Source organism: Patiria miniata, unplaced genomic scaffold (genome assembly GCF_015706575.1).
Source record: "Patiria miniata isolate m_02_andy unplaced genomic scaffold, ASM1570657v1 HiC_scaffold_9, whole genome shotgun sequence".
Lineage (NCBI taxonomy): Eukaryota > Metazoa > Echinodermata > Asteroidea > Valvatida > Asterinidae > Patiria > Patiria miniata.
Genome location: NW_024037076.1, coordinates 2,490,913 through 2,507,513, shown reverse-complemented (window position 1 = coordinate 2,507,513; position 16,601 = coordinate 2,490,913). Strand labels below are relative to the sequence as shown.

The 16,601-nt window shown below is 42.3% G+C and overlaps 2 protein-coding genes across 3 annotated transcripts; one reads left to right on the top strand and one right to left on the bottom strand.

Annotated features, from left to right (window-relative positions):
- Positions 1 to 1,068: 1,068 nt before the first annotated feature.
- On the bottom strand, positions 1,069 to 8,230 carry LOC119720553 (caspase-3-like). Its single transcript, XM_038190263.1, has 8 exons — positions 8,096 to 8,230; positions 5,630 to 5,956; positions 4,996 to 5,118; positions 4,342 to 4,482; positions 3,651 to 3,868; positions 2,773 to 2,860; positions 1,943 to 2,113; positions 1,069 to 1,501 (listed from the first exon to the last, which is right to left on the bottom strand). Exons 2-8 carry the CDS (start codon positions 5,925 to 5,927, stop codon positions 1,296 to 1,298), a joined length of 1,245 nt encoding a protein of 414 aa, XP_038046191.1. The 5' UTR covers positions 5,928 to 5,956; positions 8,096 to 8,230; the 3' UTR covers positions 1,069 to 1,295.
- Positions 8,231 to 8,277: 47 nt separating this feature from the next.
- Positions 8,278 to 15,712, top strand: LOC119720552. 2 transcript variants are annotated; one of them, XM_038190262.1, is made up of 5 exons: positions 8,278 to 8,706; positions 9,550 to 9,666; positions 10,932 to 11,106; positions 11,416 to 11,525; positions 12,362 to 15,712. In XM_038190262.1, exons 1-5 carry the CDS (start codon positions 8,329 to 8,331, stop codon positions 14,660 to 14,662), a joined length of 3,081 nt encoding a protein of 1,026 aa, XP_038046190.1. In that variant the 5' UTR covers positions 8,278 to 8,328; the 3' UTR covers positions 14,663 to 15,712. The 2 variants fall into 2 exon arrangements, with proteins under 2 accessions (XP_038046190.1, XP_038046189.1); XM_038190261.1 differs by having other exon boundaries at positions 8,278 to 8,769.
- Positions 15,713 to 16,601: the final 889 nt, after the last annotated feature.

The following is a 16,601-nucleotide window of genomic DNA, read 5'->3' as shown; positions in this document are numbered from 1 at the left end:
CCTTAGTAGGAATGTTCCAATTTTGTCAGATTTTGTCAGGGAAAAAGTCACTTTCACAAGCACTGCATTTTGCGGATTTGTTTTTGGAAAGGAACTAAGCAATGTATAGACTATTTTGGTGCCATCGGATAGATGACATTGAGCAATTTGGGTGAACCTAGGGCCATTAGTCAATTAGCAGTTGGTTCGTGACGCAACTTACATCTGCGCGCTATCAACATGCGAACGCCTCCAGTCAAACGATCGTCAAAATGTCATTATGAACCTTTTGGGGCTGGTTCCCCACTGTGCTTTACGATGCGCAGCTATGGGTAACCAGGGAGGCAATCATGCCCTGCAGTTCGATTCCAAATAGTTGACTAGCGTAGTCCAACCATCCTTCGCTTGTGCGAAGTTAGTCGGACTATGGTTAGTTAAAGTGCACGCCCGAACCATGGAGCTATGCTTTTGCGCAGGTGACACGCGCACACTGTATGTTCTTTCAACCAATAGACCATTATCATGTTGCGGCCGTCTTGATTTTTCCCATTCAAATCAATGTAACCAATGAAAGCTGGAAGGAAAAATAGTCTGGTTCCTTTTTGCACACCAAACATTATCATTCAGTACTGTTATTGGATACAGGGAACATGACTGAAATGGTGGCAGCATGATAAAGGTCTATAGGGTAGCAGACCAGTAAATAAACTTCCATAGACCCCAATGGTAAATGCTCCCACTTCAAAAATTCAGGAAAAATACTCACAACTCTCCAAGGTGTTCGAGACACACATCAAATTAAAGCTTATTTCATCATCTTTCATTTTCTTTTCAATTTTCGGGGGGTCAACTGATGACTTTTAGGAGAAATTTCCATCTGAAGAATGATCACCCCTGAAAATAGTCCTGAAGCCCATCACCATTTTGAAAAACGATGCCTACACTCTATTGCAAAATAGAGCGCTTTTAGGGTCCAAATTACATCCAAATTACACAGAACTGCAAGCTTCCAGTCCTGTGCACGGTTTCCACCCATATTTTTTACATACCCTCAAGTTCATGGCCCACAGCATGCTCAAATACCGAAGATTTTGAGGGCATGCAAATCGTGATTTGGCCGGCGCAGGCAATTTCAGACCGATTTACTGGTCTGCACCCATAGGGTTACTGGAACTTAATAAGCACACACCTCGACATTCAAAAATACATATGAGTCGTGCAAGAGAACTTCTGATTATTAAAAATCCCTTCAATGTGTAAAACGGCCCATAGTCGATAAAGTTACGTACGGGTAGGGCTGACGACTGACGAGAAGTTTAGAGCCAGATGTGTCTGGTCAGTGTGGATATTTGGCAAGGCATCTGTTTAGAGCGATCCTCTGTGGATTCCATCCTGGCCACCTGATTGTTGACTCTTACGAGGAGATCCATCAGATGCTCTTCCTTGTATCGCTGCTTGGAGATCTCGCAAAGTTGATGGATGAACCATGAACCATCCTCTTCGTTACGCCAAGCCTTAGTTCCTGTATTTATTTGGGGGGGGGGGGAGGGGGGGGGGGAGGAAAATGAAAAAAAATTGCAGAGTGCTGTGATGTCATGTTCTGGAGCAGGGAACTTAAAGCCATATTTAGGATCAATTGCTTTTCATGCATTTTGTTCGTTTCCAATAGTAACATAAGCAAAATCCACAGAAGATTATTCAAAACCTAACCTGTTGAAGTTTCAGCTCAGTGGATGATACACTTTTTTACGAGAAAACGGTGAAAAACCATGCACAACCTTTTTGATCATAAAGACGATTTCATCGATAGCGTGCTTTACTAAATAAATCAGTCGACTGACTGATCGTTGGAAATCTCCTACATTTCTTGATTGTTTTTTTTAATGACAGCAAGCCAGACGGAATAAATTCACGGGGTGTTTAGTACCAGTACAATTCTTAATAGCCGAATAGATTTGAATACCTTTGGTGGTGGCGTAGGATATCAGAACGTCGGCATTGACGGGGCGCGTGAGGGAGGGCAGGCCAGGCTCACCGTCCTGGTAAGAGCGCCGCTGTCGATCTCCCGTCAAATCGTCGGACGAGTCGCCCCTCGGTGAACGACATGCCTGAATGATGAACACTTTCGGTTTGCCTGCAATGAAGATTTTGAGGGAAAAAAAATGGGTCTTACTCTTCACTGATGTGGGTTAATAGTAGATGGGGCTTTGTCACAATCGCAAGAGCTTTAGTGAGAAAAACGCATCGCATGCGCGCACTGGTTCGCGCATGTATGGCGCAAAGCACGTATTGCTAAATCCATGCATATGTGCACAGACCTGTGGTGTCTTCGTGCCAGGATCAGGCACTATCGCGATGCCTTGGAAAATCCCTCCAATTGGTCTCCCAAACCCTGTATTTGAGTCCATCACAAGTCCGGCCAAAAGTTCATTGCAATTCATGTGACTAGTAATACATGTATGTGATGAACAGTAACAAAGATTGTGACGTTTCATCAGTTGCATAGCCTGCGAATTGACTTGAGACTGGAGGACTTGTGATGGACTTGTGAAGGACTTGAGATGGACTTGTGATGGACTTGTGATTGACTTGAGATGGACGTGTGATGGACTTGTGATGAACTTGTGATGGACTTGTGATGGACTTGTGATTGACTTGTGATGGACTTGTGATTGACTTGTGATGGACTTGTGATGGACTTGTGATGGACGTGTGATGGACTTGTGATGGACTTGTGATGGACTTGTGATGGACTCGAGATGGACTTGACCTTTGTTTGACCTTTCAACTGACCTTCAAACTCTTTCAGCTGATCTCCCATAAACGGCGCTGTCAGATCCTCTTCTGTAATGCTCGTGTCATCTACCATCATAATGCGTTCCTGTGGGAAACCAAAACGGCAAAAACTTAACTCTGGTCATTACCGTCAAGGCAAATAGGATCATTTGCATTTATCCCAAAAGTAACCTACCATTGGATATGTTGGGCTGGTAATACTGAAAAGAAAGTGAAAAAGTCATTGACGACACTGTAAAACGAGCTAGTAGGATAATCGGTGAGTGTGTACCATCAATGGACACGGTCTACAATCAACGGCTGCGTGACAAGCTACAACTGGTGTGGGGAGATGCTGGTCATTCTCTCCACAGCCAATTTATGGGTAACGTTATTCCACGCAGCGGTAGACTGAGACCAGTGGTTGTGCACGCAAACTGATATCCTATATCTATCACAGGCAGGGCCATTAAAAATATAGTCCATCATTTGTAATTTGTGCATTTTGTTCGTTTGAAGTGTTCAAAATCTAATGAAGGATACTGAACAACTAACCTGATGAAGTTTCAGCTCAGCTTCAGCTGTATATTCCGAGAAAAACAGCATTCTAGGATCTCAATTTCAAATCAAAAGTTGCTGAATCATTGTTTGAATTGCAGCTATACGCGATGTCGTGCACTGATCCGACGAATTATAACAACTGCGCGCGCCTGTGAGTCGTGCCAATACTTGCGCGCGCTGCGCTGAATAACAAAACGAACTACTAATTTAAATTTTCCTACGGTGCGTCTTGAGACACTAAGTAAGTTGTATTTGAATTTGGGCAAAACAAAGGAAGTGAGCTGATAGGAATGATTTTCGAAGTGTAGTAGCATGTCGGAAGTACCGATACATACCTCAGTCAGTTTCTTGTTATCTTTCTTCACAATGATCTGCTCACCGTGACTGCAAATGATGAGGATAAACTTGTTAAACTTGCCCCTCCGCAGTTTGTCCTTCGTTTCCTCTAACACCTTCGCAAGTTTGGGCTTTGTCAGATCTTCGCACTTGACGAATTTGTAATTGAGCTCATCGTCAAATAGGTCCTCAATGTTTTTGGAGTCCTTTTCGCAACCTGAAAAATCAAGGGAAAAAACAAAGGAAAAAGTGTTAATAACAGGTAGCTACTCTTAATTTATCTATAGGCCATAAAGACGTATACCCCACACTCTTCCAAAAACTTGAGTTTTTTCTTGTAGTGAATTTTAAATGTGTATGTTTTGTAAAAAAAATAAATAATAATACTTAATTCCGATTTTGGGCTTCTGCAACCCTCTGAAAAAGGGTTTCCGATTTGTGCACAAATGAACCCGCCCTGCGAAAGCTGAATTATTGTCTGCCAGCCAATAATTCAAATTTCACGAAGAAATCATTCCACAACTAAAAGTTCGTGGATTTTTTTATTCAATGTCACATTCAAAAGTGAATTACATTGATATTGCAAGGAAATTAGTGATTGAAAAAAAAAAAAGCATCTACTTTTCAAGGTGAAACTAAAAAATAAAACGGGAAAGACAAATTTAATCTACTGCGTAACATGTACTTTACCAATGCGACGTAGTCGTGGCGTGTCCACGAAATTGTTGATGAACAGAACAAAGCCTCTGCCATCTGGGTAGCGCGGGCGATCGTCTGTTTCTCGACTGACATCAACGATGTCCATAGGGGCACCACAAGGCATAGCATCATCTTAAAAAATAACAGAAACATTAAAACAATCTTAAGAAAACAAGACTAGGATTGCCTACTTCAGCTGGACCCGAAAGTCTCGGTTTAAGATTTATTTTTTATGACCAGTGATGTACTTGAGTCCATCACAAGTCCATCACAAGTCCATCACAAGTCCATCACAAGTCCATCACAAGTCCATCACAAGTCCTCCAAAGTCCTCACAAGAATTAGATTGCAAATTTATTACACATGCAACAAGGTTGTTGCACAAATCCCATGCATGATGTTAGGCATTGTTTCGTGAAAATTGGTGGCCGTTTTGATCTGTTTTTGTGCACGTTGAAGTACTTTCTCCAAAAATACCAAATTCAGTTTGAATAAACCAATTCAATAAATTCTGTTCCATTTTCCGCTAAAGGGGAAACTCAGCCCCCCCTCCCCCCAACATCGGAACATTTCTGTTCCAAACTAAGCACTCGAAAAAAAGAAGAAAACAAAATTGAAAGGTTTCAGATGGTTTCTTGCCCTTACCCAAACTGCTTTGCGACGTCATCCTCATATTATTGTTGTTCTTGGAGGGTGGTGGTCTTTCCGTCTCCATGGCGACCGCACTCGTAAAAGCCGACTCCTCATAATCTCGCTTTTTAGAAAGACCTACAGGGCAAATTTTGAAAGACAGAAATTGTTGCCAATTGTGTTTCTCAACAATGAGAGCATACACATGTCAGAGCCATACTTACAAGAAATCTATTGTATGGACAACATACATACAATAAATCTGAATACTTTAATATACAGCGTTTTTGACTAAGATTGGGGCCCTTTATACATTATTATATTACCCCTGATCACCGGGCCAATGAAACATTCCAAAGACAATCTCAGCTCCCTGGGGAGTATACAGCTCGATGCCGCCAGTTTGATGCGAAGCAGCTAAAAATCCATCACATAACCATCTCTGCCCTCACAGGTACCCCTTTTAATACTCCTGGGTGGAGATCGCAATGAGTGACAGGCTGGACTCGAACCCACAACCTGCAGAATTACCCACAGACCATGAGTTCAATGCTCTTGCCTCTTGGCCACCAAGCCACAGCTTAGGTACAACTCTGTTACGACTGAAAATACAAAAACAAAGGTTGATTTTTTTGCGATCTTAACTTACCCTTTTCTCTCAAAGCAGATTCCGTTTTCTGGATGTACTCGATTAAATGATCCTGGTCAATTTTACTCAAAATCTTTTTCAGCTTTTCGTAGTTACCAACTTCGATGATGCGTTTGTGCTCCAACCGCTGGAACAATTCTGCCAGGTTCTTGATTTTCTCCAGTTCGCCTGGCTTCAAGTTGCCGAATTCCTTCGCCTTTGTCACCTCTTTCAATTCCTGGAAATTGTCGCTGGTCATTTCACGACTCAACGCGAGGAATAAATCAGTGTGCGCGGTCGGCTTTCCTGCAAATGCCATTTTTCAACACGTAGGTTGCTTAGCAATACCTGCAAGTGAAATTTAGCAGGATAAAAAAATTGCATGTATTTATACCCAAAAACCAAAGAGTAGTAGACAATTACTCGCAACTTAATATACTTGTGACATCATGATCCTCGTCAGATCTAAATTTTGAAGAAAATAACATGTTTAGAATGCCCATATATATTCCACGGAACCATTAATCCAGCATTGCAGGATGTTGGTTTTTCCCCAAATAGTGTGTGCCCGTCTAAACATGTTGCAGTTTGCTTCCTCATTGTGTATGGGACGTACTTCCTGCCCAAGTGTGTCAGTTTTTGATCCCACCGGTTCCGCACTTCCAGAAAAAGTTTCTCTCGTTACGAAACTGTGGCTATATATTATAGTTACGTAACGGTAAGCCATAATGCATTTTCTGAAGGGTGATAGTTACAGAATTGCAACATAACATCCATAAATAGTACGTTTCAAATTTGTTAACCGACTGAAACGGATCGGTAAATCTGAGCGGTGCATGCTTGTTTTGAGCGCTGTAGGGTCTGTGTTACATTCCTCATGAGAGTTTTTTCAAATTTAGTTTCCCCAAAATATCAATTTGAAATCAGCCAATGGCTGACTGTATACATATTCAGGTACACTCAACCAAAAAAGAAAGTCCCCTTTTAATACTTCTTTGTCTTACTCAAAAACTACTGGGCACATCTTGCTCAAACTACGTCTAATCAGTACAGAAATTCCTTAGCAATCCAGCCATACTCTTAGTTTGGCCCAAAACAGTGATAATGTGTACACAATTATGCAATTTATGACAAGTGGTCCTGAAAAAAAGTTGCACTTTTGTGTTCGTGCGAGGTGAGTGGAACCACAACTTGCACGTACACAAAAGTGCAAAGTTTTCTGTATCATTTGTCATAAATTATTATCACTGTTTTGGGCCAATAAAGAGTATGGCTGGATTGCTAAGGAATTTCTGTACTGATTAGTCGTTATTTGAGCGAGAGGTGCTCAGTAGTTTTTGAGTTAGACAAAAAAGTATTGGGGGGGACCTTTCTTTTTTGGTTGAGTGTAGTTTTACGACCCCTCTTTCATGTTCTTTCCAAAATGATTTTTCCTGCAACCTCTGCAGTTTTTTACAATTCTATTTAAGGTTTTCCCGCACATTTTAAAACTTTTTTTCAGTCGAATTCATAAACGGTTAACTTCAATTTCCTTTTGAGAAGACTGGAACGCGCAAATGCTACAATGAATTTAGACACTGGTCATTCCAAATGATCAATTGTCAATTAATTTCAACATTTGTCATGTTTGTCGATTCAATGTCGTCAGATTTCAATGGAATTCGTCTCACTTAATGATTATCTAAATAATGTAAGGATTAGTCATTGTTCAATCAATTTCAAGTAATTTTCGATCGAATTCATCTGACAAATGTGCACCCTGGTATACCATGCACAGACGTATTTGGCATGGTTTATTGCAAGAGAAGAAATTGAAGGTCCAAAGGACAAGAAGAACTGAAGTGACTGTTTCTGAAAAATTTTAAAATATGAATGCATTTTACTGAAGTAATAATTATTGGCCTTCTTATTTCTTGCACGAAATGGAAAGTGTGCATTTTCATTTGTATGTGACGCATAAAATTGTCAAAGAACTAAAACAAAATAAGTAGGGCCTATAGATTACAATGAAATTTATACAAAATTGATTGCAAAATGACAAAATTGATTCATCTATTGTACGGACATGACGGATATGGGCACTTGCAGATGACGAAATTGAATTGTCTTTCACAAAGAAGTACGGCTTATGAAATTGTTTCAACAAAGTGCAAAAAAAAAATGAGCGAACAAAGACGAAATGTAACCGAACATTTACTTCAATTCTATATAAGATTGAGATTAAATACATGAAATATGATGAAAAAGTGGCTTCCTGTAAACAACATTATTTATGTAGTGTGTCACCCCACTCCCCCCCCCCCCCCCCCAGTTGGTGTTCCCAACCCCGCCCCAGTTTGCGCGCTGCTCCCCCCCCCCCCCCGACCCCGACCACCAAGTCCAACGTTTAATTCCCATCTACCATATGCTATCATGGCTATGATCTAGTAAATCGACCGGGCCGACGCGTCAAGCCAGGGCCTAAATTTGGTTAGCTCATTAACTTACCTTCACATAAATCCTTCAATCTAACAGTAACAAGGAACTTCTGACTGACTTTGAATGTTGCAATGTTGACTACAACACTAAAAAGAGCACATGTTAAATGAAATAGTGATGTAGTTAGCCAGGAATAAATGTGGGGAATTTCCTGTTTTGCCAAAAAAACACCACAGTTGTTTTGAAGGGCGCCACCACTCGACTGGGATCAGCCAATTAATTACACCGAAAAGAAAAAAAAAATGGAGGGAGAAGAAGGCGATTTGGTTGCTGCTGCCATAATGGCAATGCAACAAACAGACACGGAAAACGACCCAGAATCCACCATTTTGCAAGTCGTGGCCCAAGCAGCGTGTCCAGGGGACATTAAGATGGAAAACCAGATCGTGGTGCAGTCAGCGGGCGAGATAATCGTGCAGCAACACCCGGCAACTGCGCTGCCGAATCTCCAGAGTCAACAACAGCTACAGCACGCTACCGCGGAGTCGGTTGAGCGAGTACAGGGCGAAGTGGTCGTGGGGGCCTCTGCGCCGCAAGACCCGGTGGCCATGGCTGTCGACATGCACGAAGTCAACGTCGAGGGAATGGAAAGTGTACAGATGACATGTGCTAGTGAGCAGGTAGTTGAGGGGGCGATACAGCAAGGAATGGCTGAAATATTATTGCAACATGATGTAAACGATGTACGCACTTTTTAAATAAGTTAGGCCCCCCCCAATCCTTTTTTTGGAAAGAATGTTGCATCCTGACGCTGCTTTTTTCTTCATATATCATGTATATCATCTCAATAAAGGTCAGCTATTGTAAAAAAAAAACCCAGATATTCATGAATCTGGGACTGAGAAACATTTCAATTTTGTAAGAAAATTTTCTTGACTCTCCATACGCTTTGTACACAACTGCTGAAGAGTGAAGTAACGTCAGGTTGCAACATTATTTCCCTTTTTCCGCAAATTCAGATTCAAGTATTTATTTTCAGGAGATAAAGAAAGCAGATTAATGCACGCATGATGTGGTACTGCATACTGGTAACTGTAATTCCATCATCCTAATCTACATGTAATTAATAATTATACAAAAGAAGATGGTAACTTTTGTTGGCACAAAAAACCCATGGTGCTATAAAGAATTTTGCATCTAGGCTACTTCAAAACAAAACAAAAACTTTTGTTGATACCTCATTACATGATTATGATTTTGCATACATGTGGCGAACTGTTCATCTTTGTATTGCGAATAGGATTATTGAGAATGTTTTTGAAGGCAGTCAACACAGCACCCGCGTGAAGTCAAACTAGATTATGATGCCTAGCGCCGTAGCGGCGATGTCCGGTCAACTTTTCTGAGAGTCTGAGATATTCTGCAACTGTGTCGTTTTTAATAACTTTCAAATATGGCTGGGTAAAAATGGTTCGTTAACTAATGGGTCCTTTTTTGTTTTGTTTGTTCTTTTTCTTTTGCAGTTGGTCGTCCCAGTAACCCCGCTAGAAGTTGCCGAAGAAGAACCCAAAGTCGACGTTGAAGGCATTGACGAGAACGTCCGGAAGATATGCGAGAAGCACCTCAATGATGTGAAGGAGGTAAGAATCAGCCCTGTCATGCCTGTCTGGTTCCCCGAGAGGAAGCACTGCCAATAATCAGGGAAACACTAAAACAAAACAATAAATTGTTATGCTAGTTATAAATACAGCACTTTCCATCATTTCAACAATCTCAAGCACCCAAGGTGTCGAGCAGTACGCGCCCACCACTACCTGCTCTCTCACCCTGGGCCAAGTTTGGGCAAGGACCATTAGTCGACTAGTGGTTGATTTGTGACGTACCTTACGCCTGCGCACTGATAGCAACGTGCGAACGTCTCTAGTCAAACGCTGGTCAAAATGTCATCGCAAAACGTCTGGATCCTGGCTCTCTGCTAGCGTTATGAATGCGCGAGGCTATTGGTTACCAGTGAAGCAACCAACCCCAGTAGGCTGGTTCCAAATAGTCGACTAGCGTAGTCAACCACCGTCGACTAGACAGAGTTCGGGCAAGCGTTAGTCGAACTATGGTTAACTATAGTCCTTGCGCGAACTTGGCCCTGGCTTTGGATCATTTGCATGTGCAAGATTTTTGAACACGTATGTGAATGAAGAATAGTCTGGTGCCTGTCTGTGCGTTACATTAGTGTTTGTTTTTGTATGCGGTGTCTGGGGTAAAAACAGAATCAAATCGCGCGCCATGAGTTACGAAAACACGATTGTTTTCGGGGTAAAAATGTTACAATCATGTCCCGCCAATATGCAGGATCACATTTCATATGAGCAATTGGGAAAACAAGGAGTTTTTTTGAGAATGCGTGGACGTAATAATAACAATAATGATTGTGAAAGCACGTACTGTATATTGTAAATAACAACACCAAGTACACGATATGAATCCATTACTAACCAATTACGGTATCGAATCCGGGTACAGGAAGAAGTTTCCTATCCCGGGCTTACTATTGGAAACGAGGTTGGAAATAAAGTAAGCACTGGGGACGAGGTTGATAATTCCCTCATTCGTCAGGATGCAGACCAGTAAATAAACTGCCATAGACCCCAATGATAAATGCTCCCACTTCAGAAACTCAGGAAAAATTATCAAAACTCTCCAAGGTGTTCGAGAATCGAGACACACATCAAATTAAAGCTTATTACATCATCTTTAGTGTTTTTCAATTTTTTTTTTTATCGGAAGATGATCACCCCTTTAAATAGTCCTGAAGCCCATCGCCATTTTGAAAAACAGTGCCAATATCGGAAAATGCACAGCTCTATTTTCAATACAAATTTGGCAACATTTTCCTTTGAATTGATGTCAGGTTGACAAAGACTACATACGCGGCTTTCACAAGGGCCCCGGTATCAGCTTTGAGGAGTTCCTCAGCAAGTACTTCAGCGCGACAGGGACGTCCTTTGTGGCCGTTAGCAACAGGAGCCGGACGATGCCTTTCACGGGGCAGCAACGGCAGTCCCGTTACTATGGCAAATGCGAAGGTGAGTTTAGAAATATGTTCAGTTTTGGTAATTGTCTATCGACTTTTCCTTAAGAACGAACCAGACATCTAGCAAGTGAATATAGTTACAATCAGAGACCATGGAGCAAATTGGGAGGCGTGTTCCAGTTGTTTTCTTGAACTTGTATCATTAAAACAATGGAAGGCTTAATTTTTTTTTTAGGTTGGTTTTGAACATATGGTTTCTAAAATCCAAATTAAATTCAAATAAAATTTTCAAAATTTGTTTTTTAATCCCACCACTAGGTTGAGTGTATATTTCTAAATTGTAAATGTGTTTATTTTTTAGGTCGAATACGTTGGGAAGCTAAAGGCGGCACCCTCCCGATTGAATGCTGTGGTTATCCTTTCAAGATTGAAGGCTCCATATATCTGCATTGCTTACATGGGCCAAAGAGAGTAAGTTAACATGATGGTGTGCAGTGTTAACCATCGCCTAGTCTTTTGCACTTCACAACCCTTCCAGATTTGCAAAACCATATTTGCACAAAGAGTTAGCGCCCACACTTTAATTTCTGTGAAGTTAAATTTCTGTGAGGTATTGAACACTTCAAATCCCTGTGTAATTTGTTTGCGTGGTTAAGCTCGGGACAAGCAGACAGATTCAGCACGCTTCACTGCTCTCGTGGAATATCTAGGGAGGAATGGTAAACTGTAGCTCTTGACAGTAGATTCGGACAAAATTTAATTCCAGGCATGCACTTTTTTTGCAAATCTGCTGAGTTCCTTGTTTCTTTTACACAAACATGTACTTCTCATGAATGCCATTACAAATTGAAAAATACTGTACAAAGTCTTGAGTGGTTTGGACTTCACTCGTTTTTTTGAAGTTCCCAGTTGGGTCATTCTATAAATTTGGGATCCAAAGTGTGACATTTTCCCCGTCCCTGTTACCTTGGTACTCTGTAATTTGCCATTCAAGCACCATTAAGAATGACTTCAAATGATTGTTTATTTGTTGGGTAGGTAGTTTGCTATTCATAATCACTCTTGGAGGATGACTGCATTAAGGAGTGCATCAGAATTATACAATCGTAGATGTCAGATGTAACAGGGACGGGAAATAAGTGGACCCCAAATTTATAGAATGACCCAATTGCATGTCTGTATTCACAACTTTCCTTTGATGATAAAAGTGGCACTTTTTTGTATTGAAACAAAATTGTACATTGTCTCTGTTAACCATCCCAGTCATATGGTACAAAGACATGCTTTTCTATTAATGTTTTTTACAGGACTTGCGTAAGAAGGTGCCAAAGCCCCCAAAAGTCGGTGGCAGAGGTCGCCCCAGCAGGACGAGCAACAAGAAGCTTGAGTGCCCTGCTGCTATCCAGGTCCGAGAGATCAGCATGTACACAGACGAGCGTTATTCTTTGGCTAAAGAATTCAAGAATGGCAGCAAGCTGCGGTTTGAGAAGCATCGCATCCTGAGGCAGATCCGAGAGGATGAAGGCAACGGAGAGGAGATGACCATGGCTCGGAGGTTGTACATCAAGCTGCCCTACGTCCGTGTCCACTCCTCCCTGCATCCCATCGGGGAGAACTCCCAAGCCATCGACTACCGGGTCTTGCAGAAGCTCAAGCAGCTGACTGCCAACAACATGACCAACATCAACGAGATCAAGAAATGCCTGAAACACTACGTGGATGACGTCCTCTTCAAACACAACACCTTGGAGAAAAAGCCAAAGCCAGGCAATCGTAGGTTCTACCCATCCCCGACAGATCTCCAGAAGCATATCGCTAGTGCCCAGCCTGAAAAAGAGGAAAACACAGATGTTTTGGAGGAGAAGATCAAAGAGTGGTTTTCCAAAGGGATGGGAAGGATTATATACCGGCCTCACAAGGCGAAGCCGGAGCAGTCCTTCTTGTTCGTTCATCAAGAGAAGTGGCAGCAGCGGTTGATGGAGCGCTATGGCAGCGATTTGGTTATGCTAGATGCCACCTCCAAGACCCACACGATCATGTCAATGTCATCACCGATGTACACCCTGTGCATCCACACCAATGTCAACTTCATTGTGGTTGCCGTCTTCGCTGTCGAGAAGGAGACAGTTGCCAACATCAAGGAGGCTCTTGGGGTGATCCGCGCCTGGAATCCATGGTGGTGCCCAAGCTCCTTCATGGTTGACAAGTGCAGCACTGAAATCAATGCCGTCAAGGAGCTCCTGCCTGATGTCCGCATCTACATCAGCGACTACCACAGGAGGCAGGCTTTTGCAAGATGGATCGGAAGGAAGGAATCAGGGCTTGATGCAGAGCAGCAGAAAATGGTCACGATGCAAATGGACAAGATCGCAGAAGAGCAAAACCAGACTCTGTACAACTGCGCCAAGAGGGAGCTCTTGAGTAATAAGATCGTGGCAGAGAATGAAGAGTTCCTGGATTACTTGCAATCGGAGTGGTTCTCGTGCCCAGAGAAGTGGGCCCATGCGTACCGCGACTACGCCATTGACAACCTGATCAATGTCAACAATGGCGAGGTTGCGATGGAGCGCTTCCTTCGCTACGCCAACATCCCCAGATCCAGAGATAAAGGAATCCTGGGTATTCTAACCCTCATCGTGGAGTCCTACCTGCCAGACAGCTTAAAAAAGTACCAGAAAAAGAACAATGTCTGGAAGTACGGCAAGTATCCCACTCAGGTCCAGAACGTGCCGTCGTACCTTCGTGACCGACCGGCGCATTTTGTTCGGGAGTGCTTGCAGAACCAGGAAGAAGCCTCCCAGTATAGCAACGTGGATGTGCAGCTGATGGACGCCACGCACGGAGTCTTCAACGTTAGATCCAGTAATGGTTTCCACATTGCCAGCTTCCTGGGTCCAAGCTGCACCTGCAACCATTGGAAGAAGTTCCGCTTCCCCTGCAAGCATTTCTTCGCCATCTTTCTGCACTTCTACGATTGGGGTTTTAATCGGCTACCTGACCTGTACATCAACAGCGTCTTCCTGACGCGGGACGAGGGTGCCTTTCAGGAGCCTCCAGCAGATGATGTCACTCAGGACTTCCAGCCGCTTGAAATCCCAGTGCCGACCTCTAGCGCCGATGCTTGTCCAGCTGAGACAGTCACAGTCTCTACGTCCTCAGAAGAAGGAGCCTGCTTCAATCCCAGCCCACCCAACCCCATCCCAGTCAACCTTATCTCCATCCCTGATTTGGAAGATGCCGGGAGCAGGTCGCTGACAGATGCCACCAATCAAGAGGGGGTGCCCAGTCCAGAAAAGCAGGCCCAAATCGTGAATATCTTCAAGCGAGGGATGGACCTGATCACCGACATCAGCGACGAGCAGCTCATCACTGAGACAGAACAGGTCTTGAGCCACATGGTGACCAAGCTGCAACGCCGGTCCACCCACGAGCACTACATGCAGAAGGTGATGCCCTCTATCAAGAGATTGAAACCGAATCCTCCTCCCGAGATACCACCACCTCCTCAGATGCAACCCGTTGATGAACAACAGCAGCAGCATCATGAACAACAGGAGCATCAACCAGAGCATGTTGTTCTAGATTGTGTGACCAACACGTACTGGTGAAAAGGTTTCGCATTTGGGAATCTCATTGATGAGTATTGCTGCAACAGATCTCAATGAACTGAATTCAAATCTTTGCAATGTACATGTGGTTTGACTCTGTATGGAGTTTTACATGTGTTCACAGGTACACACTTTGATGTAAATATGTGACCTTCTTGCACAAAATTAGTCGGAAGACGCTCAGCCGTATTTTTAGACACAGCCTGTAATATATTGTACAAACATTATTAAAATTCAAAGTCTGGCATTAGAAGCTAGTACAGCGAATATATTTCACTTTTCCGAAGGACTTCATTTGGGAAATTTAAACAAAACTTTGTCCAAACTTTCCGAGGCCTAAAAATTGGGATCCGAAAATACCTATTTAACTCTGTTCAATTTTGTCTGATTCCTGTATTCTACACATCAGTGGAAAGCTTACTACTCAATGTGCTTTCCAATGAGCCCAAAATCCAAGTTTTCACAAATTGGTCCAAGTGACTAGCTTTGTGCCGGAAGGTCGCATAAATTATTCAACGCCTTAATAAGGTTGTTGATCACACATCATTAAATTGATTATCCCAACCCATGGCCTGGTCGCGATTTTTTTCTCCCAAACGACATCCACATATAGTTGAACACTATGGCGTTTTGGACTTAATTTTTATAAAAACATGATAAGAAAATATAAAATTAGAAAAAAAAAGTGAATTTGAACGTTATGAAATTTGGACTTTACTTCCCTTTTTAATTAAAAAAATCTTCCAAAGCCTCAGTTTAGAAAAGGAAAAAAATTCGGGTGCAAAACCGAGATTTGAATTCGCGACCTCGCGTTGCAAAATCCTACCCTCTATTGACTGAGCTGTTGTACTGCTCGCTAAAATGTGTGGAAACAAATAATTATATACCTGCGTGCGTATCATAAAAGTATTGTAGAGGGCACTAAACAACCATGTATGCGGATATCGTTTGGGAGAAAAAAAAATTCGCGGCCAAATCGCACTTGGCGCATTATTTGTATAATACTGGCCCGGTTCTATTTGTTCCATTATTACTTGGGACTGTTTCCCATCTTTTCAGGCTGGCCATTGTTGCACACCGTTAGCTCAAACATTGTCCCCCAAAGTGTGTCCCTAGTTGTCTTTGTACACTGTAATTTGTCATTTAAGTTTCATTAAGATCGACTTCAAATGATTATTTCTTGGGTAGGTACAAGTACATGCAGTTTGCTGCATGTGGTTTTGTTCACAATTATCAATTCGTATATGTCGGATGTAACAGGGACTGGGAAAAAAATTTGGACCCCAAGTTTACGAATGACCCACATGCAACTTTTGGGGAGGTATGTTTGGCAACAATTGCTCGTGCTCCATAAAGACAAAATGAAAGAGTATTACATATGGGTGCAGACCGGTAAATAGGCACAAATTTGCTGCGCAGACCAAATCAATTTTTTTTGGCAGTATTTTGTGGGCCATGTACTTGAAGGATGGTAAAAAAATTTCTGTGAAATTCGGATGTAAGTGGGCCCTGTTTTGCAATGGCAGCATTTTTCAAAATGGCGATGGGCCACAGGACTACATTAAGGGGTGATCATCTTTGGATGGGATTTTTTTCCCAAAAATTCATTGGATAACCCCCCGAAAATGAAAGATGATGAAATAAGCTTTTGTTTCATGGGTGTCTCAAACACTGGAGAGTTGTGAGTATTTTTGATATTTTTTTGAAGTGCACGTAATTATCACGGAGGTCTATGGGAACGATTTGCTGGTCTTCACCCATACATGTAATCAAAACAGCACAGGGTGACGTTCAGGTTTTCAGGAACCAGAAATATGACCGAAAGGAATTTTTTGTGGTTGAACGGAAAATAACTCTTCTTGGAGTTGGAAAGACTTGTAAAATACATGTAAGCAGTTCAAACGTTTGGTGTAAATTGAGTTCATTGTTGATGTTTAAT